This window comes from Numenius arquata, chromosome 6, assembly GCF_964106895.1.
Source record: "Numenius arquata chromosome 6, bNumArq3.hap1.1, whole genome shotgun sequence".
NCBI classification, from domain to species: Eukaryota; Metazoa; Chordata; class Aves; order Charadriiformes; family Scolopacidae; genus Numenius; species Numenius arquata.
The window spans coordinates 40242456-40264586 of NC_133581.1; the positions used below are offsets into that span (position 1 = coordinate 40242456).

The window sequence follows — 22131 nt, forward strand, 5'->3', positions numbered from 1 at the left end:
CGGTGGCACGTGACCTGCGCGGCGGTTCCTCTCCGCCTCCCCCCACCCCCACACCCGCCTCTCGCCGGCAGATTCGTCAGGGCGGCCGGGCCGCTGTGCGGGCGGCGGCGGCGGAGGAGGAGGAGGGGTGGCGGCGGGGCGGCGGAGGAAGAGGAGGGGACGCGAGGGCCCCCCGGACCGTCTGTCCTGCTGCCTCCCGCTGCCGGGGCGAGCGAGGAGCGCCGAATCTGCCGCCCGGAACCCGCCGCGCGCTGCGCGCAGTCGCTGACTGGGGGAAAGATGGCGTCGGTGTGGGATGAGTCTGAGGTGAGGGGCCGCGGGCCGGGGGGCCGCCGGCGGGCGAGGGGTTGCGGCGGCGGGGCCGGGGCCGGGCCGAGGGTGACGCTGCCGTTGTGCCCCCGCAGGATGGCGTGGGCGAGGAGGTGCTGAAGATGTCCACGGAGGAGATCGTGCAGCGTACGCGCCTCCTGGACAGCGAGATCAAGGTAGAGGCCGAGGGCTGCTGGGCCGGGTCGGGCCGTCTGCCGGTGGCGGGGCCGCCCCGTGGGAGCCCTGCTCTGCTGGGGCCGGGGTGGGGAAGGGCGGGTGAGTGGGGACTTGGCAGAGCCACGGGGATAGAGGTGACTGCGATGAAAAATAAGATGCAGTTAACTCGATCGAGAACGGCAGAGTCTCGAAAGTAAGAGAAGAAGTACTAGAAGAGCAAGGACCCGAGGAAGCTGAGGGGAGGGTCGTTCTGCAGAGCCATGGGTGCTTTAGCTGAAGGTGCAGGAGTCCTCCCAGCTCTCATGGGCACGGGGAGGGGGAAGTCTTCCGTGGTCTCGGTCAGGTGGGTTCATCTGGTAATTCAGGGTGGAAGGAACTTGAGAAAATCTCTGTTCTCACCTCCTGCTCAAAGCAGGGTGAGCCCTAATCCAGGCTGCTCAGGGCTTTGTCCAGTTGGATCTTGAAAGCCTTTAAAGACAGAGATCGCACTGGTTCTCAGGGAGTTCTGTACCATTGCTTGCCTGCCCTCATGAGGGTAAAGATTTGCTTTACATACAGCCTGAGCCTCGCTTGTTTCAGTCTTTGTTGTCTTGTCTATCCACCATGCACTGCTGTGAAGTGTCTGGTTCTGTCGTCTTGATACCTTCTCCAGTAGCTCTCTTCTCAGCTGAGCAATCCCACTTCCCTCAGCTACTTCTCACAGGGCCTGTGCTTCAGCCCCCCTGGCCATCTTGGTGGCCCTGTGCTGAACTCAGTCCAGTTTATCAATGTCTTTGCTGTACGAGAGAGGCACAAAACTGGACAGAATGCTCTGGATGGGATCTAACAAGTGTTGGGTAAAGAAGGCTGATCACTTTTCTCCATCTACTGGCTACAGTCCTGTTAGTACAGCCCAGGATGCTGTTTGCAGGGCACATTGCTGCCTCTTGTTCAGTTTATTGTCCATGGAGACCCCCCAGGTCTCTTTCTGCAGAGCGGGTTCCCAGCCAGCTAGCCACCAGTCTGTGTCATTGCAAGGTGCTCTTCCTTCCCAGGCGTGGGGCTTTGCATTTGTCCTTAAATTTTGTAAGGTTTCTGTATGCTTATTCCTCACATCTCCCAAGGCCCCTCTGAGTGGCAGCCCTGCCCTCGAGCACAGAGACTGTGCCCCCCAATTTGGTGTCACCTGCAAACACGTCAGATGGAGAGTGTGCTCCACCCTCTTGTCTAGGTCTATTTGCAAAGATAGGTCAGACCTGGATAGACCTGGGCCAAGGTAGACCTGTTTCACATAAAAGAGCATCTATAACTTTAGGGTAAGTGTGTCTCTACTGCCTCATGTTAGCAATATTGAGATAAATTATTTCATAAATTCTACAGAGCAACTTCATCCTACTGCTTCAGGCTCCATAAGTAATTCTGACTTTTTAGCATACTTTCTTATTCTTTAACAACAGCAAAGATAAATGCGTGTCTTATTTTTAAGTTGCAGGATACAGTAAGGAGTATTCTTCTGTTTTATATTCTGAGTATTCTTCTCTGTTTTATAGTAAGAGCATCATAATTGGGAAATATTTATTGATGCTCTCCGTGCAGTTTTTCTTGAATGTTTTCCAGACTGTGTTTATTAAATCAAATTTCTAAATTTTTTTTACATTTTATGTAACAGGTTCCGTATTGGCTCCTGTAATAGTTCTGTCCTGTGAATAAGTATGTGTTACAGCACAGAATTATGCTTAGGCATTGACAGTTTTAAAAGGGTAGTTTTTTAGAGAAGAGTGGATTTCCCCTTTGAACAGAATCACGTAAGCCAATTCAGGTGTAACCTCTCTGAGACCATGTGGTGCTACAGTCGCTTCAGTGGGGATCACAAACCATGTGATTTCAAAGGGAGGAAAACGTATGGGAGCCTCAGCCAGACAGCACTGAGAAACACCTGTATTGGGTGTGTTAGTCTTGGGTCCATGTCTTTCCTGTGCTGAGGGCTCCAGAGCTGGACACAGTGCTCCAGGTGGGGTCTCACCAGAGCAGAGCAGAGGGGCAGAACCACCTCCCTCGCCCTGCTGGCCACGCTGCTGGGGATGCAGCCCAGGATGCGGTTGGCTTTCTGGGCTGCAAGCGCACATTGCTGGCTCATGTCCAGCTTCTCATCCACCAGCACCCCCAAGTCCTTCTCCTCAGGGCTGCTCTCAATCTGTTCTCTGTCCAACCTGTATTGATACTGGGGGTTGCCCTGACCCAGGTGCAGGAACTTGCATTTGGCCTCGTTGAACTTCATGAGATTCACACAGGCCCACTTCTCAAGCTTTTCCAGGTCCCTCTGGATGGGATCCTGTCCCTCAGGTGTGTCAGCTGCACCACTCAGCTTGGTGTCATCTGCAAACTTGCTGAGGGTGCACTTGATCGCACTGTCTGTGTCAGTGATAATACACAGTTCTGGTCCCAATATGGACCCCCAAGGGACACCACTTGTCACCAATCTCATCTGGACATGGAGCCGTTGACCACAGTCGTAGTAAAAGCCTCAGAAAAGTTAAAATTATATTAAGATGTAGAAATTTGAGCTTTCTGTCATGCTACTAATATAAGTTTGGTTTGTTTCTTTTTTTCCTATAGATAGATTTTGTATCTCGTCAAAGCCTAAGGCTAATTCTAACCATAAATTACTAGTCATAAATTGAAAAACTGAGAGGTTCCACAGGGGTATGAAGATGACCTTGTCACTGTGAGGGCAGCAGATAGGGGAACAGGTTGTTCCAGAGAAACGGTATAGTCTCTGTCCTTAGAAGTTTTCAAGGTTCAGTTGGGCAAAGCCCTGAGCAGCCTGATGAGGAGACCACGGGTGACCCTGCTTTAAGAAGGAGGTTGAACTGGAGACCCCCGAGGTCCTTCTCAACCTGAGTTGTCCTGTGGGTTCCACTGTTTTCTGGAGGACCCAGTTATCTTTGTGGGGAACAAGTAGTGGATAATACTCTAGTGTTGAATGTTTTACTTTTAAGGGAAACAAAAAGTATTTTTCCCTTACAGAGGCAGTTGATATGTTTGTTTCTCGCATGTAGGCCTTGATATGAGTGGTCTTGTGGAACAGAACCACCTTGTAAAAATGGCACCTCTCTTTCTCCTTGTCCCACTGCTCTAGGTAGACACAAGCCTCAGTTCTGCCATTCCCTGATCGTACTTTCAGTGTACTTTGGGTCTGTACTGTGATACTGTCAGTTTAGGGTTTTTCTGGCTGTTTGTTCCTGTGCTATTGCGTGTCACCACTTCAGTGATCCAGCACACAATTTTTCTTTAAACCCAGCAAAACATAACTTTAGAATAGGTGTGTGTATGTGGATGCATATAGATACGCACGTGTATGTGTATATCTAGTTAATCTGCATATCTGTATATATTAAAAAATAAAAACCAAAACACAGTTGCCTTACCCAGGTCATATCCTCATCAGGGCCATACTGCACCCTGTAAGCTGATGCATTGATTAGGTTAAGGGTATCCAGTGACACTGGGAAGAAATTACTTAGGGATACTGATTAGTTGGAGACCAGAATGGACTGTGTAGCCTTGATTCCTAACCAATTTTGGCTAATTTGCTGGCTTTTCCTCTTTTTATATTACATTTCCCTTTATAACGACTGTTTCACAGAATCTTCATGGTTGGAAGGGACCTTTGAGATCATCGAGTCCAACCACAAAAAAAACCCTCAAAAAACAACACACCCACCCTCAAACAGACAAAACCCAACAATCTCGGGCACTAGAGCGTGCCCTGAAGTGCCACGTCTACATGTTTCTTAAACGTTCCTTAAATACCTCCAGGGATGGCGACTCCACCACCTCCCTGGGCAGGCTGCTCCAGTGCCTGACCACCCTCTCAGTGAAGGAATTCTTCCTAATATCTAATCTAATCCTCCCCTGCCCCAACTTCAGACCATTTCCTCTGCTCCTGTCATTATTCCCTTGGGAGAAGAGGCCAACACCCACCTCTCTACAAACCTCCTTTCAGGTAGTTGTAGAGGGCAATGAGGTCTCCCCTCAGCCTCCTCTTCTCCAAACTAAACATGCCCAGTTCCCTCAGCCTCTCCTCCTATGACTTGTTCTCTAGACCCCTCACCAGCTTGGTGGCTCTCCTCTGGACACGCTCCAGCAGCTCAATGTCCTTCCTGTAGTGAGGGGCCCAGAACTGAACACAGCCCTCGAGGTGAGGCCTCACCAGTGCCCAGTACAGAGGCACCATCACTTCCCTACTCCTGCTGGCCACGCTGTTCCTGATACAGGCCAGGATGCTGCTGGCCTTCTTGGCCACCTGGGCACACTGCTGGCTCATGTTAAGCCGGCTGTCCACCAACACCCCCAGGTCCTTTTCTGCCGGGCAGCTTTCCAGCCACTCTGCCCCAAGCCTGTAGCATTGCCTGGGGTTGTTGTGACCGAGACGTTATTTCCTCATGTTATGTTTTTATAACTGTTTTACTTTTGGGATAAGGTATGAATTTTATCTTGCCTTAGTCTTCTGATATTATTCCAATTTCTTTCTTCGGCCTACTGATTCCAGATCATGAAGAGCGAAGTACTGAGAGTGACCCATGAGCTTCAGGCCATGAAAGACAAGATCAAAGAGAACAGCGAGAAGATCAAAGTGAACAAAACCCTGCCATACCTTGTCTCTAACGTTATTGAGGTGAGGGCAGCGTGCTCTTCTGCGGCAGCATGAGAAGTGTGCGCAATACCTATCGGGAAGGAGGTGGGATGGGGAGCTCGTCAGTAATTAGAGACACCGCATATTTTCAAACTACTGATGCTCTTGGAGCCAGGACCTGCAGGTTTTGTTTGTGACCTGGACGTGCACGCCACTTGCCCGCTTTTTGTCTGGGTCGTTCCTTAGGTGTTGGCTATTCCTTACCTGCACGTGACACAGTCATCAGAGGCTGACGCAGCCTTGCTTACTGTAGACTTGGGCATGTGAAATTTGGTACGTGCTTTCTGAAACTTGTGACACAGCGAATGAAAAGCAGCAGCTCTGTCACTACACCCCGTTCTTTCTGTAATTCCATAATTTTGCTGATAGGCAAAAAAAAAAATCTGATAGTTTTCTATTTTTAAAAAAAGGGGGTTGGTTTTTACTAGTGTTTTAAAACTTAGTGAACTTAAGGCTTAATGTGAGCTGCTGTAATGGGAAGATAAATCGGTGCCGTCAGCTGCTACTTTGTTCTGAACCTTACAGTGTCTTTCTGTGCGCTGTTGTGTGCTGCTTCATGAGGAAGAAATTAATTTTTATAGGAAGGCTTTGATGCTTTCAGGATTCTGGATGATGGGAAGTTTTTCTCTCTCGTACTGCATGTAATGTAGAAGCGCTAATCCTGGGGGTCATCCTGCTGGCCCGGTCACGTTGGCATGAAATGTCTCACTCTGGTTTTCAGCTGCTGGATGTTGACCCCAATGACCAGGAAGAGGATGGAGCAAACATTGACCTGGATTCCCAGAGAAAGGGCAAGTGTGCTGTGATCAAGACCTCTACGCGCCAGGTGAGAGCCGTGTGCCCAGCGAGGTGTGAGGGGTTCTGGAAAGGACCTCCTCCTCGCACGGCTGGCCTTGCTTACTTTGATTTCTTTCCCACAGACGTATTTCCTGCCTGTTATTGGGTTGGTTGATGCCGAGAAGTTGAAGCCTGGAGACCTAGTGGTGAGTGATGCTGTTGTGACTGTTAGAGATGATGCTGGCCAGAAAATTACATATATCTTGCCCTTCAGAAAAGAGACAAATCTGTCCAGATTACTCCAAGACCGTTTTTGTACCTAAACTTTAATAAAAAAATGTTACGGATTTAGTCATATTTGTAGTATAGAAAAGCAGTTCGGGTGTGTGTTCTTTATATATACAATTGGGTGCTAAAAGTTTAGGTATCACCTAGAAAGCTTTCCAAAGCCAGTCTTTTGTAGCGTAAGTAAATTGGATCCCTCTTTTGAAAAACGTGCTTGATGTGCTGTCCACATCATCCACTGTGCCGAGTTGTGGTGACTTGATGAGTGCCAGTGTCAGAGCTGCTAATTCCTGCATCCTTGAGGTCCAGTGAATCATCTTTGATTGTGTGTTTATTAATTGCTGTTTGAAGGGCCTGTTAAAAGCGAAGGACTTATGTTTGCAGGGGGTGAACAAAGACTCTTACTTGATCCTGGAGACTCTGCCGACTGAATACGATTCACGGGTGAAAGCCATGGAGGTGGATGAGAGACCCACAGAGCAGTACAGTGACATCGGGGGCCTGGATAAACAAATCCAAGAGGTGATGCTTTATGTTTAGTTTCTGGTGTGACCGAGGACAACAGTCTTGGAACTTCAGCTCTGAGCTTCAGCTCAAAGCAGGCAGCCTGAGTCCGCGGAGGAGACTGGGTTTGTGTAGTAATATTTTTCTTTTGCTGTAGCTCGTGGAGGCCATTGTTCTGCCGATGAATCATAAGGAGAAATTTGAAAACCTGGGTATACAGCCGCCCAAAGGGGTCCTTATGTACGGGCCTCCAGGAACAGGGAAGACGCTTTTAGCTCGAGCATGTGCTGCCCAGACCAAGGTAAAAGGAACCTTTGAAAGCATGTACTGCTGTAGAACAGTACCTGAAAAAGCAGGGGAGAGGGGTCGTACACGCAAACTGGTGTTACAAAGGCTGGGATTTTCCTGTCTGTTTGCTTGCTTGCTTGTTCTAATTAAGGGCTTTTTGTAGTACTCAGAACTGACCCTACTGAGAAATGAGGCATAGGATTCTCTTCCACTTCTCAGGCCACGTTCCTGAAGCTTGCTGGTCCTCAACTCGTGCAGATGTTCATTGGCGATGGAGCTAAGCTGGTACGCGATGCTTTCGCTCTAGCCAAGGAGAAAGCTCCTTCCATCATCTTTATTGACGAACTGGATGCCATTGGCACTAAAAGGTGAGGTGTGGGCCGTGTTCTAAAGCTCTTGGGAGCTGCCCAGCAGCCCCCTTTGCCTGTGTACGTGAGGGAAGCCGAGCGTAAAGCATGGCCCGTTCAGAAACAGAGTGTAAAGCCAATCACAGGTGGCAGTTGCCACAATCCTTGGGCTCGTGAGTGGAGTTTATGAGACCTGGAGTCTGTCTGATGGTCTCCTGCTGTATAAAACTGTTTTCTGATAACTGCATCAGGCATATGGAGATGTTCACCCTCAATTACTTCTTGGGCCTGGACAACATTAGCCCCGTTCAGCTCTAAGGACATAATGAGACTTAGCTGCTGCTGACAGTTATTCTGGTTGCACTCCTCATCAAGGTAGGACTTCTTGTAGTTTCCAGGAGGAATCTGGAAAACGTTGGCCAAAGAGCGTGAACCGCAGTCATCCTGTCTTTTTATGTGGTTGAAAACATAGGGGCCAGGGGGTATCAGGTTCACGCTGATAGTTTTACCCTTGTTTCCTCCACAGGTTTGACAGTGAGAAGGCTGGTGATCGGGAGGTGCAGAGGACCATGCTGGAGCTGCTTAATCAGCTTGATGGTTTCCAGCCCAACACACAAGTCAAGGTTGGGATCTAGCAGGGACCGCTACTGAGGTCCAGGGCGCCCTGGCAGGGGAAGGAGAACAATGTCTAGGGAAGAAGCTTGGTGGACCCTTGGGGAGAAGAGGCCTGTCCTCCAGCTGCCTCAGTCTGGTGACCCTACTTCTTTTTAGGTGATAGCTGCAACCAACCGGGTTGATATCTTGGACCCCGCTTTGCTCCGCTCTGGACGATTAGATCGCAAGATTGAGTTCCCGATGCCTAATGAGGAGGCCAGAGCCAGAATTATGCAGATTCATTCACGCAAAATGAATGTCAGGTATGGAAGAGGCATGGCCTTCTGGGGCTATGTTTGTCACTCATGGTGGTGCCTCAGGGCTGTGGCGTGGTAGACACTGTCTTTTGTTGAGAGCTCATTGTTGGGTTTTAAGGAAGCTCTATACCTTGCTTTTTCTATCTGGTACATGTTCTCAGACTTTTTTCTTTTCCCCCCTCCCACTCATATCAGCCCCGATGTGAACTACGAGGAGCTGGCTCGCTGCACAGATGACTTCAACGGAGCCCAGTGCAAGGCTGTGTGCGTTGAAGCGGTAAGTGTCCCTCTGCAGCAGCCAGCGCTGGCAGGAGGGAATTGGGGAAGCTGGTGTGGAGTAATGACTTTGAACTGATGTGGTGCTCGTGTGCCTACTCTAAATACTGTGTCATTGGGCAGGGGATGATTGCCCTCCGTCGTGGAGCTACAGAGCTCACCCACGAGGACTACATGGAGGGAATCTTGGAGGTTCAAGCAAAGAAAAAAGCCAACCTGCAGTACTATGCCTGATCTCTGCTCAGTCAAGGTTGTGGCCTTGGCAGAGGACAGGACTAGACTGGACTGTACCACTTCCTTTCTGTCTGGAAAAAATAAAGCGTTTTTTTCCCTCTAAAAACCAAATACGTGATGTGTCGGGGCTGTCACCCTTGCTCGGTGGTTCTACATCTGCAAAAGGGAAGGTGAGACCCTCCTGTCCACAGTGCCCATCAGAGCCTCCTACTGCTAGAACTGGATTAAATCCTGCTCTGCTACTTCTGGATGGGGACCAGCAGGTTGTACTGCAGGAAGTGCACTTTGAAATCGAGGCACTGCAGCTCAGACAGCGTCCCCCGTTTTTAACCTGTGAACAGCTGGTACAGCTGTGCCAGTCTTTGAAACTGTTGACCTAACACTCATTTTGCAAGGGAGAAGTGAACACGAATGATGTTTTAACTTTATCATTTAAACTTAACCTTGGAAGCTTTAACACCATTGCTGATAGGTAGGTGAGCTCTCTGGTGAATGAGTCTGGTAATTAGAAAGAATTCAAGGTTTCATCCACTGAGCAAGTCTTTCAGTACTTTTAATGCCAGTTGAGAATTACAACTTCCATTTAAAAATTACACTTTTCATAAATACACTGACTTTAGCATTAAGTATCTTACATGCCACTGTATTGTATTTTAAATACAATGTAAACATCTCCAAATGCTGGCCATCTCATCTTTACCTGTGCAGTTTTTGGACACTTGGGAGAGGGGCAGGGAATGTGAGGGAAGAAAGAATAGATGAATGAAAGAAAAATGCACCCCAAAGTACTTTGGCTGATGTTCCTGAGTTAGCCCGAGTACCTGCGCTGGTTCCAAGGTCGTTGCTGCTCGTTTTGGAGAGGGGAGCTTGTTCCAGCGGAGCGTCCGTGTTCTAGACACTCTGCGCTCCGGGGGCATTGGACGTTAGAAGGGGTGAGTGAGTGGGGAAGTGAGCAGAAGCCACGCATTCCTGAGGAAAATACATTGCGGTTCCTTTGGACATTAATATTAGAGGGGAGCTGTACATCTGCTATTTTAGCAGTACTGGTGGTTGAGCTTGGGGAGAATTACTCGTCTCCTGTCACAGAACAGGAGTTGCACCCACAAGTTAGTCGGGGGGTGAAAGTTGATCCCGGCAGCTCAAACTATGACATACTTTAAGAGATACACCCTGGCCTCTGGTGGAATAGTTAGAAGCTGCATGTTGCATACATCTCCCCGTTAAAACAAGGGTATGTTCGTTAGCCAAATGAGTAACCTTACTGCATAAGAAGCTGAGGAAACCTCTCTTTTCCTAAAGCCAGTAAGGGTTTTTTTTTTTTTAGAGTCTTGCTGCTCAGTTACAGCCAGCTCCTTTTGGAAACAGCTTCAGTAGTGAGTAAATAGCTGATACCACAGCATGAAATAGCACAGATTTTTGATTTAAATGAATTAATACTAAGAATGGGCTAATTCTTTGGCCTAAACCTCGGCTTAGATCAAGGTTCTTTTGGGAACTGATGGCCTGAGCCAACACAAGACACGCCTGTTGCAAAAGTGTTCAAGCCAACTTCACGTAGCTCCTTGCCCTAATTTGGGTCTGAATTACCCAGACCTGCAGCAATAGAGTTGGTGCGTAAACATCCCTTACAACTGGACAATAACAAACAGGACCATGGAGGTACAGTTCAAAAAACAGCACAAAAAAAGACACAGCCTTGGACTTAATCCCTTGTAAACAGAAGAAAAACAAATCAAAAGAACTGTCCCCCTTAAACCATCAATGAGCAAAATCGCCAATAATTCAAACCTGGAGTCACTTGCAATGTCTGTGTCCGCGACTGGAGGCTGTAGCAGCATCCCACAGGCCAGTAATTCTGCAGCCGTGGTGCCGCTCTCCACACGCTGACATGCCACCTCTTCCCGGTGTTAACCCACGGCTCTGCCCAGGCTGCGCTTTCCAGAGTCTCTCCTCGCACCCGCCGAGGTCACACGGCCCCGTTTTCTTGTCTGGGTTTTTGTACGGACGCCCGAGAAGTGTTGAGTGATGGGGCCAACGTGCAGAGGAACCCAGCCAGCAGGGTGAGGCCCAGGCCTCCCCAGGCACAGAACATGGACCAGCCATAGCCATGACTGATGTCCTCTGGCAGCCCATAGACGTAGCGAGGATAGCGGGACAACTCAAAATTGATCCCAGCTACGCATGTGCAGAGGGAGATGATACAGCATGTACCTGCAGGAGAAAAGCAAGAGGGTTCTACATTGCCCTCGGAAAGGTTAATTATACACTGCGCTTTTTTTTTTTTCCGCAGGTGTTCTCAAAACCATGAAATTTCAAAATCAGCCCTCCCCCCTTTTTTTTCTGTAATCCTACAGTCACTCTTATGTGGCAGGAGAGAAAAATAAGGCAAAATATGTAGGACTACAGGTTAAAGTACTTCACAAATACACAATATTGCTTCAGCTCCCTCTGTTGCTATTTTGAACTCAGGCACATGTAACTTATCATGCTTCGAGTCTCCCGAGTCTTTATTTATTTCCAAAGACTAACGTCATCAGGTTGGGGACAGTACTTGGGCAGTCTCTCCTATGGAAGGTAAATAGCTGCAGCACCTATAGAGAGGAGCAAAAAAGCTGAAGAAACTTATACCACAAGTCACTCCAGTGTGTCTAATATACACTAGGACACCAGACTCAAGGCCGAGGTGATCGTTTTACTCTCTCCAGCTCTGGATCTGTGTCTAAATACGAATGGCAGCTCTTACAGCTGACGGCATGCCCATCACCAAGTGCAGAAGCACTCGAAGGGGACCCAGTCGACCCGTTCCATTTATAATACTTTACTCTCTCACTGCTGTGCAATGAAGAAATGAAATTGTTCCCAAAGGAAACTGCAGTTAAGCAGCACATACGATGGCTAAGGACAGCACAAGCCTAACTTCCAGGCTGTCTAGCGTCATGTAGCGTCAGCAGTGGTTGGTTGTGCAGCTCCCCAAAACCGCTCCTCGAGAAGGCTCGCTTCTAGGCGAGCAGCTCTGGCTTTTAAGTAGCGCCTCATTTTTCATACTTGAAAGTTGTCTCTTCACTGCTTGCAATTCAAGAGGACCTCCCCCCCATCCCCCCACCCCCATCCTTATAGCATCTCAGTAGCCCACCTTTTTGGTGCACTTGTTACTTTCAATTAAAGACAAAACACTGCCCATTTTTGAGCTGAAAAAAAAAATCAAAGTTCAGAGAAACCTTTGGCCCTGCAGAAAGTCTGCTCCGAGGCAGGAAGAACAGATGTTATACCCCCGGCAAGCACTGAGCTCATGTCCTTACCACTGGGCTGATGTTCTCCAGCTGGGCTGAGGTTGGACTTCATTGTTACCCAAAGATGTAAGCATCTTTGAGCAGCAGAAAGGTGCTCTACATTGATTTGCTTGTTTGTTTGTTAAGATTCCCTGGGGAAAACTGAGCTGAGCTGTCTGACACACACTCGGAGCAGGCACAAGGACTGTGCTCCTCGTGGTCCCTGTGGCTATGCACCGGCTTTCCCAAGCAGAAGGCTCGTGTACATACTGCAGGGTCTACTCAGAAGGCTGCAAATGGCAAGCACAGGTCCTGCCCAGTGCTGGACGTGGTAACTCTGCGCTGTGCTGATGGCTCACTGCACTAACGAACTGCTGTTTGCTGTGGGCTGACTTGACTTTTAAGAGCACCTCCCCAAGCAGCAATAGCGACCGTGGTGACTTCAGGAGTAGAAGCGAAAGGCCCTCACCTCCCATTAGGAAGAGCAGCCCAGCCACATACTGCATGAGCTCCTGCTGTTTGCAGCAGCCCAGCACACCGATGATCCACCCAAACAGGATGATGGAGACTGCCATGCCAATGAAGCCAGCTGTCATCCTCCGCAGGTCTGAGGAAAGAGAAAGGAGAAAGGCAAGAAAGGAGACGTGAAGATGGTAGCACCCAGACAAGACAGCCAGGGGAGAGTCCAGACAGATTTAGATTTGCTGGTTCTAAAGTTCATACTTCACCCATGAACTGCTCCTCCTGAAGCTTCTCTGAGGTAGATGGTTTGCCCATTACACTAAGGGAACCCAGCTAACTTGGGCACTGTACAATTAGAGCGCATTTCTGCCCTGATCAAGAGGAATACTGGCCAAATACTCCCCAATGTGGGACAGGAGGAGTGCATGATGAATTCAGCAACGATTTGTAAATGTTCGTACTGCAAGGGTTTGTTGTTGTTGGGGTTTCTTTGGGATGGAGTTTGTTGGGTGAGCGTCTGCTGAAAACAGAAATAAAAGAAGCGAGAGGGGACACTGAAGAGAAGTAAAGGACTAGTGCATGGAAGGCAGCTTCTGAAAAGAAGAATAGCAGGAGGACAGAAGCAGACAGCAGATCAATACAGTATCATGGGAACAACTCCAGGAGCAAGCTTGGAAAAAAAAAAAAAGCTTGGGCACCAGTGATACGAACAGTACTTTGTCATCCATAATACAAGTGCTGTTCTTGTCTCCTCCTAGTTCCGTCCCTAGCTGGATTTCCTCAGCACTGAGGCTCACATGACAAGGGTTAGGCAGAATTATGTGAGGCAAGAGAACCAGAAACAAACAGAGAGAGAAGCAGCAGCAGAAAAAACTGATTACATCATTCTCAGCGACAGGCTACTGGTCAGTCACCTGTGTGGGAAGGACTTGGGCATGAGGCAGCTTGTAGGCCAGGGGCTGGTAACGAGGTTGCGAAGACAAGCTGAGCTGTTCCCTGAAAAAGCTGGTTGCCAGGGTCACTGGTGCGCACACAGGAAAATGCAACGAGATCTATACAGACTACACAGTAATGCAGCACCTTTGCTGTAAGTCAGCTAGGAACTGTCTCTCCTCAAATCCAGAATATGATTACACCTTGCAACACACAACACATGCCTGTAATTCGGGAATTCACTGCTTAAGCCCCTCCAAAGCTCTCGTCCCCTTCCAACTATACTCCCAGCGGCGTGCCCTTCCTTGCTACCAAATATATATTTATGCTTAGAGCCCGGTGACGGCCAGCTGAGGTAGAGCCCTCACGTGGCCTTGCACTGAAGCATTCACTAATCCCAACAGTCCTGTTTGCTGCTTTGGCTACTTACGGAGCGCGTGCCACTCATCCTGCCGGATGGTGTTTGTGATGTTGATGGGTAAGTTGCGAGGCAGCGAGCTGGAGGTGTAGTGGTACTTCACAGCAGTGCAGCGCTGAATAACCCCTGTGAAAAAGAGACATCGGCGTGAAACGGCATGAAGCCCCTGTGCCTTGCACTTGCTGCTGCGTTGCCCGGCCCAACAGAGCTACACAGGGGAAGGCTTAGTTCAGTAACCGAGCAAAAACAAGCAAAAAAGAACAGTTTACTTCAAAGGCTTTGGGGCTTAGCAAGGGGAGAGAGCCTTGCTACAAAGAAACACCGGCAAAGAGGGAGCAAGGTGCTGACCCAGGCAGGCTCCAGGAAGGCACAGCTGGTGGTAAACGGGACCACCAGTCAGCAAAACCAGCTCCAGAAGGTTCCTAGAGGAACTGGTATGATATCTCTGGGATGGCTGAGGAGACAAGAACGTGGTTGAATACCAACAGGACTGTTTTGTCTCTAAGAAGACAGAGTTGAATCACTCAGAAAATTTTGAATGAATGCTGGGAAGTGAACTGCATAGGAGAAGAGTCTGAATTCACTCCATTGCTTTCCTTTTGCTAAACAGTAGTACCCAAGTAGGCTTGTTTCCATTATAGCTTAAAGAAAAGCGTACCCCAGAAACAAATGCAAACCTAGATGCATGCTCTTCTTGAATGGGATTTTTAGTTTAGAAATCAACCAGTAATAGAGAAGATACTGGGGGGGGGGGGAGGAGGGAGAGGAAGGTGCCTTGCCTGCCCTGATATAAGTAAAGCTGAGGGTGCGGTTTGGGAGGAGAATAAATGTGGATGGTGGGGTGGAAGAGAACAGCCAGAAACATAAAAGAGCTAAACAAGTACAAAAGGTTCCCCTTAACAGCTACAGGGTCATTACTGCTATTTGAATACTGGGGCAGAAGAACCATTCAGAAACAATCAGCTGGCCAGTGAGCTAATTAAGCTTACACTAGCAGGGCGCTGTGGGCTCAGTGATCAGCCTTGCAAAAGACAACCCAGGAGAAGAAATGGGCTTTGTGCTGCTCCTGCCGCAACGGGAAGCATGATTTTGTTCTCTAACCAACGTTCACTGGGACTGTACTGACCTGGTTCCTGCAAGGACTTGCAAAGACGAAGTCCTGGCTTCACAAGTATCAGGAGTTTCACACAAGAGGCCCAGCCAGTTCCAGCCATCAGGCCGGGGAGGGAAAGCTGGTCTGAATTTCCCCATATTAACAAAATAGTGACATTTATTACTGAGTGGAACAGACATGTAAAGAACACGCCCCGAAAGGGGAAAATCAAAGCTAGAGTTCCAATAGCCTCTGAGCAGGAAACCATCTCAAGCAGGACCCCATCCTCAGCTGTGCTTCCCACCACTCCCCTCCCCTGCTCTGGGTCCCTGCCACCCCCCCGACACCACAGACTGATACATACAGTGAGATGCTGCCCTTCACCTTCAGCCATTTGCCTCCTCTTTCAGGTTATTTCACAACAAATCTGTAGCGCTGCCTGAGCAAACGGATCAGAAAGCAGCCCAGCAACAGAGAGTGCCAGTTCATTTGCAAAAGCTCTGTAAACATCTGAATTAGGAATTTAGGCCATATACAGCAGATCTGTATCTAATTAACAATATCTAATTAAATTTCACCTATAACTGTTGACCGGATTCAGTTTCAATATTGATATGATTTACATGTTGTTGAGAAATATGTCTATGGTACAACTGACGACATCAGATTTTAGATGACAATGCAGTGGATTCACTAAAAGTAAGATCTATGCACTTACATATTCTGATTCTAAAAGTACTACATACGAAGCAGTATTTTATCTAAGAGCAAGGATTACTACTTTTATAGCTCATTAAAGAAAAATCAAAGACTAAAGATGTACATCCCTTATGATCAAAGCTATGGACTCCTCAGCTAAAATGTCACTGAGAAAATCTTTGCTCTGTATTATTACAAGAGCTTACACGTAGACTAAAAGTAAAACCTTCCCACCTTTTTATACAAACTCGGTTATCCAGAAATTTTCCAATATCAATCCATTTGGCCTCTGATTTAAAACCTTTACCCCTAATCCTTTCTTCCCCAGAATTCAAAGTGCTAATTTTATGTGGGTAGCACATAAAATTATATTAAAACAGCAAGTTTGCAAAACGAAGAGCTCAGGAGCTAGTGAATTTTAGGGTTTATGCTCAGTGCTGACCTCTAATCCATGGGCTTGGTGACAGCCTTTGATTACACCATCACAAGCCATTTTTTTCCACTAAGATTCCCATTTCTCTGAGAGCACAGGCTGGACCTGCTCTGGTGTGAGCCACCACAGGCAAAAGAAAGGAGGCCTCTCGCTGTAGGTCTGCTAGAAAAGCTGAAACAGGTAGGCAAGAGAGTCAGGGGATTAGGGAAGCAGTGAGGGTGATCTCTCAGCTGAATACCTACCTACTCTCTCCCGGAAAATTATAACATGCACCCAGACAATCCTCAGCAGCCAGATTTTGCATCTGCAGTCACTAGTTCAGGCTTCCCGTTTTCTGAGTGAATCTATAATTTGCAGAGATGCTATGCACTCAGATATAGGCAGGTAACTCCACGGGGCTGCATGTAGAGCGATATAACACCTTGTTCTCGAAGCACTCAAGAAAAAAAAAGGATTAAAAAATCAGGTTTGCAGTCTCAAAATTATTGCAAAGTCAAAGGTATTTCAAAGGTACTCCAGTAAGCCCTTTGTCCTAAGCCCTCACATACCTTAAATGGCAGTCTATAAAATAGGGACAGCATCCTGCCCTCCATTTCAGAAACCTGTTAGGAAAGCGATTTCGCTTTCGTTTATAACAGGCTCACACGAGTACCATAAGAAAGCCTGCCAAAATGAACAACTTTGCCTTCAGGCAAGAGCTTGAATAGAATGGAGTCATGCGGTGAACAAGTAAGCGAGCCTTGTCTTTTTTGGCACACAAGTACGTTGAGAATACAGGACAGAAGGGGGCAGGTGCTCATGTCTTTAGCTTAGCATAAAGCACACGTCCAAGAAAAAGGTGACACAGACAGCCTGATCCTGGCATCTCTTGGGCGTTAAAAGAACACTATGAAAGTTGCACTGCATGTGCAATTTTCTTGATTAAAAAATAAACATAAGAAGCAATGAACTGCATCCGGCAGTGTCACATCGACACTTTCATGGCTGAGCTACATGCCTGTGCCCTCCCATGGCAAACATTGTTTCCTCACACCTTGTCCTCAATGTGGTTTTTCCCCCCTCAGGATTGCAACTGCAGACAGGTTCCTCTCCCATACCTTCTCACAACCTTTGGGACACTACCTGTGAGTGTCCCTGGATGAGTCCTTTCTCCTGACTGAACACGAAGGCTGGGAAAGATCAGAGGACGTTGGCTAGGAATAATTTCTGGACCTCCAGATACCCAGGCAGAACACAGGCCCCTTGGCTGCCAGACACCTGGAAAGCCAGGCCCAGGCCTGCTGAGACACATTCAGTTTGTAATCCCGGGCTCAGCACGCTGAGACTTTCTCTCAGTTTAGTTCTCATCTCTCTCTTTGAAACGTGCAAGTTTTCGTCTCTGTGCTGCCAGCATTATGAGGAAGAAATGGAGGGGTTCTCATTTTCAGTTCTGCTACCTGGCCCAGTCCTGTCGTAGAGCAGTTTGGCTCTAAGACAAACTTTGACAGGTGGGAGAGACCCTCTCCTTCTCACCATGAGCAAGGTCAGGGAGCAGCCACGGGCGGTTAACACTAAGCCACCACATGAGGTCTGGCCCTCCCCTACCTCATGCTCCAGAACCAAGTAGCCACTGAAGCTCCCTGGCCTATTCCTACCATTTCTGCCCAAGATTGTGGAAAGCATCACAGCTACGGGATCACTCTGTCCACATCGCCACCCAAAGGCCGCTAAATCTAGTAAATCAACTTTCCTTTAAAACACCACAATAACTCCTACAGATCATATTTACCAACAGATCATACTTCTAATGGCCGTGACCAAAAAGATCGAGTTTATTAAATATGCCACTGTTACAGATGCTCTACAGACCTCACAGTCATTCCTGTAACTCTTTCAATTTATCATCAGTTGGAAAGGACAGGAAGCACAGGCACGAGGACTGAGCAGTTTTCTCTCAAGGGCCTCATTACTGCCACAAACTGTTGTGTTCCTCTGCTTTAGCATCCAGTGGTTCTTCTCACTTTCTCTCACTCTCTACATCACGGTACTAAGAAGTCATTTCTGCCCAGTACATGTGAGACATACCAGTCCCACCCCAGAGTCTTTTCAGAGCAAGCTTGAAAAGCAATAAAATCTCCAGTTTATGAACAGTGATGAACCTTTTCTTTTTTAATTCCTTCAATTTACTGCTGTTAAAATGCCTGTTGTTCAAATGAGCCCACCAAGTTATCCAAAGCAGCCTATTAGCATGGATCTTTCCTAATTAATCAGCTTCTACTGTCATCACTTTGTAAGCAATGCTTTTTTTCCACATTAATAGAGAAGACCACTAAACAGCGTATAATAAAAACCCTGCAAGACCTCACTAGTTAAGAACTCTCCGTGCAAAAGGTTTCTGTCGCAGCATCAGTTACCCAGCGTGTGAGCCGCACAGCACAGGCTCCACAAGGTGATGGTAGTGCTCAAGTTCTTACACTCGGAGGTTCCCCCCAACACACAGATCCTCTTAGTTTCCCCACCAAGTGTTTCAGTTCTTTGGCTGCTATCTTTCACTAATTGCTTATCTCCATTTTCCCTTTTTGGTTTGTATGTTATTTCTTCTTTTGCCTTCCTAACTGTATTTTTAAAATGAAACTATCTATTTTTTCACAGTTCCAAAATATTGATTTTGCATTTTAAGAAAAATCTCACACATCATTCCCCTCTTACATTTAAACATTCCCCACCTCTCAGTTTCATGCTACATTTTTGACTCCTGCTTTTTCCTTTTAAATATATGAAGTGAATATATTTTACATTTAAAAATATATATATATTTTAGATATATAAATGTATGCATGCATACGCATTGCCAGTTAAAATGCTCAAGTATAAAAGTTTCCACAGAACTGCTTTATATTAAGAGCAGTAGATAAATAACGGACTAGAAATCCGCGGAACTATCTAAATGGATAAAGATACTTATGGACTTAGTCATTTATTCAGAACTCAAGAGAGAGACAGAAGAAAAGACACCTTACTTCAGAGGTACTAGAAAAGAAAGTATAAACCCAAACTGAAATTACCATGGGACTATCACCAAAAAAAAAAAAAAAATCTATTCCTTTGTCACTGAAAGCCTATAAAATTCTCTAGTTTAAGGAATATTGGGAATATAAGAAGGCATGACATGTCACCAAAGAGCTAGTTGAAAACTTACTGCAAATGGAGGAGAAAGTATGGCTTTCAGAAGTGCACAGTAGTGATCTTCAGCTTACACTAGGAAAAAAATGCCCATTTTTGCTTTTTGGAAGCCCCAGATCTAGTATCATGCTTCAGAGAACAGCTCAGCCACAGCCACACCTGACCATCGGCCAGAAAAGGCTGCTTAATCACAGCTGTCAGAGAAAAGATAGACACAGCGGGAACAAGGGAAGGCTGCTAGTAAAACAGGTCAGGGGAAGGGATAAGAAAAGAGTCATATCTATTTAAAGATCTGACTCTACAAGAACTATTATTAATAATTTCCCTCCATAAGATAACACATAAACCTTCACAGAAGCAACTGCAGACCTAATAGGCAAAGAATATGAGGGGAGCAGGGGTTGTAGGGAAAGGCAAGGTCTTTTATTAGAACAGCTGAAGAAAAAAAGAAAGTAGAAGGAAAATCTTTTGGATTTAGAGTCCCTCCAGTTTTACACATCAGACCCTGAGGAAGATCATTTACCCCCCGTAACACCCTTGTGCACGCAGAATGCAGGTTCCAGCCTCTCTGCCCGACCGTTGTAGTGTTGGGAAAATACCTCAGAAACAGAAGTACTGAGGACCAAACTAGTATTCTTCCCATCCCTTCCCCCATGTCTGCTAATCTCAAGGGGAGCTGAAAGCATTTCAGTGAAGCAAAAAAAATAGATAAATATTTTACATGACAGGCACAATTAATAGAAATAAATTAATGAGCTTCCTTTTAGTGAAATTAGATCAACATAGAAATAAAAATGAAAATGCATAAAATAGATCCTAGGAGATTAACTAGAGAGGGAAGATCACACAGCACTCGAGTTTCTAAAAGTGAGAGCCACTGCTGTGCATTGGAAAGAAGGGACAAAGACGAGCTTCGCTTCGCAGTGCCAGTCTATCCATCCTCTGCTGTGCAGGACTGGCGTCACAGTTGGAAGCCACACTGAAGAACTGCTCCCACTTTCTTAAGATAGCATTTCCATTTTTTGCCTCAATGGAAGCACTTCTCCTAACTCCTACTCTCCCTGTGCTAATATGTACCTGCTGGAACAATAAGTCCTGTTATTTATCATTAACCATACATGGCATTTCTAATCCTAAGCTTGTTTTATATGTCATTTATTTTGACTTAATGGGTCAGCCCACTACATTATTTGTACCATCCAGTCCCTGAATTTTACTCATACTTTGTGAACTGCTTGGCTTTGTATCGTGTGCCACAATAGCGAAAGATCCACAGCTTTCTCTCCTCTCACCCCTGGAGCCCTGAGTGTCATCTGCCACCATGAAGGCCCAGCAATCCACTGCAGCAGCGAGAACTCCCCCATGCTACAACACAAACAACAGGTCCCTTTCCCCTTGATGCAAACATCACAGAGCTATAAACAACACAGTGCATTTCTCAGCGCTCAATAACAAGGTTAGGAGAATGCCCATCGAGACCCTGCTCGAGCGTCAGGCCCCGCACCGGGCCACGGATGGGGCTCTCCGAGGACACGGTCCCACCCAGCACTGCAGCATTCTAAGCAGATGGGGAGGCGTACAAGACCCCGGGATCGGGTCAGGGCCACGCTCGCCGCTTACCGCACGCCAGGGCACACCTGGAGCCACGGGGGCCGTGCGGGGCTGCGTCCGCGCGCTCCCGCCGCCCTCTTCGCTCCGCAGCGGCGGCAGCCGCGGCCCCACCCGCACACCCGGAGCCCCGGCCGGGCCGCGCCGCAGCCGCGCTCAGCACCACGGACAGCGGCGGAGCCCCACCGCCTCCCCGCCGGGGCCCTTGGCCGCTCCCACCCCCCCCGTCGCCGCACCTTTCCGGATGAGCTCCTCGCTGTCCGGCTCGTAGCCCGCGCGGTGGCAGCGCCTCCAGAGCCCCGAGACGGTAGAGTTGAAGCGGCGGCCGCAGTGCGAGTCCAGAGCGGCGGCGGCGGCTGCCGGTGCCGGTGCCGGGGGCCGCCCGGGCAGCAAGGCCCGCGGGGGCCGGGCGCGGAGCGGCAGGTGCGAGCTGGGCGCCGACATGGAGCCGGGCGGGTCGCTGCGCTTGTGGCCGAAGCCGCGGCAGCGCTCACGGTGCCGCCGCGCGTCCGTCTCGTACCAGGAGTCGGTGCCGATGGCCACGGCCAGGAGGGCGAGGGCGGCGGCGGCCAGGAGCAGCCCGGAGCCGCTCAGCGCCTGAGCCGCGGCCGCCATCTTACCGCGCCGGGGGCGGCAGGGGCGGGCGCTTCCCCTGCAGCCCGGCTGGGGGCCTCCGCCCGCCGCGCCGCCCCCGGAAGGGAAACGAGGCCGGCGACCCCCGCTCCCCGACACGGGGCCCGGGTGGGAGCTCGGTCTTGCACCGGTGCGGCCCCCGGGGCACCCGAGGCCCGGTCTCAAGCGGGTCCCGGGGCCGCCCGCAAGCCCCCCGCCACAACGCCCCCGGCTCCTGCTCCGCGGCGCGAGGCCCCTCACGTCCCGCGCGCGGGGCAAGGGCCGCGCTAACGGCCAGTAACGGCCCGGCCGCGCGCGCAGCGGCCCTGAGGGGAGCCCGCCGCTCGCCCCGCGCGCGCAGCGTGGGTGCCCGCGGGCCGGCCGGGGGGAGCGGCGGCAGCTGCCAGGGGATGAGCCGGGCCCCCGACCGTGCCCGTAGCCCCCTCTTGCCTCCCCCTCGCCCCTCCAAGGCCCGAGCTGCCCGCCAGGGCTGAGCCGGAGGGCGGAAGGGCAGAGATCAGCCCGGCTACCAGCGAGACGCCACGGGATCAAGCCGTTTTAACCGGATGAAATACCACCAGCAGCAGCATTTGCTGGTCCTTTGATCACGATTTATCCTCGGCCCTTCATTATCAGTGAATGGAAAACAAGGCCCGAAG

At 48.9% G+C, this 22131-nt stretch overlaps 2 protein-coding genes across 2 annotated transcripts; one reads left to right on the forward strand and one right to left on the reverse strand.

The window, feature by feature from the left end:
• The first annotated feature begins 141 nt into the window (after positions 1-141).
• Positions 142-9459, forward strand: PSMC3 (proteasome 26S subunit, ATPase 3). The gene is made up of 12 exons (XM_074148417.1): positions 142-306; positions 405-485; positions 5018-5143; positions 5883-5987; positions 6082-6144; positions 6608-6745; positions 6885-7028; positions 7235-7383; positions 7889-7985; positions 8134-8279; positions 8469-8550; positions 8673-9459. The coding sequence occupies exons 1-12, from the start codon at positions 280-282 to the stop codon at positions 8781-8783; spliced, it is 1269 nt and encodes a 422-aa protein (XP_074004518.1). The 5' UTR covers positions 142-279; the 3' UTR covers positions 8784-9459.
• LOC141465177 (transmembrane protein 178B-like) lies at positions 9321-21480 on the reverse strand. The gene is made up of 4 exons (XM_074148418.1): positions 21097-21480; positions 13878-13991; positions 12522-12659; positions 9321-10994 (listed from the first exon to the last, which is right to left on the reverse strand). The coding sequence occupies exons 1-4, from the start codon at positions 21473-21475 to the stop codon at positions 10750-10752; spliced, it is 876 nt and encodes a 291-aa protein (XP_074004519.1). The 5' UTR covers positions 21476-21480; the 3' UTR covers positions 9321-10749.
• Positions 21481-22131: the final 651 nt, after the last annotated feature.

Bases quoted from the DNA above. Each gene is read 5' to 3' on its own strand.
- PSMC3 (XM_074148417.1), top strand. From the start codon at position 280: ATGGCGTCGGTGTGGGATGAGTCTGAG. The intron at 5,144-5,882 runs GTGAGGGCAGCG...TCTGGTTTTCAG, and splicing joins TTGTCTCTAACGTTATTGAG to CTGCTGGATGTTGACCCCAA. The intron at 5,988-6,081 runs GTGAGAGCCGTG...TCTTTCCCACAG, and splicing joins TCAAGACCTCTACGCGCCAG to ACGTATTTCCTGCCTGTTAT.
- LOC141465177 (XM_074148418.1), bottom strand. From the start codon at position 21,475: ATGGCGGCCGCGGCTCAGGCGCTGAGCGGCTCCGGGCTGCTCCTGGCC. The intron at 12,660-13,877 runs GTAAGTAGCCAA...CTCTTTCCTCAG, and splicing joins GGATGAGTGGCACGCGCTCC to ACCTGCGGAGGATGACAGCT. The intron at 10,995-12,521 runs GTGAGGGCCTTT...TTTCTCCTGCAG, and splicing joins GCTGCTCTTCCTAATGGGAG to GTACATGCTGTATCATCTCC.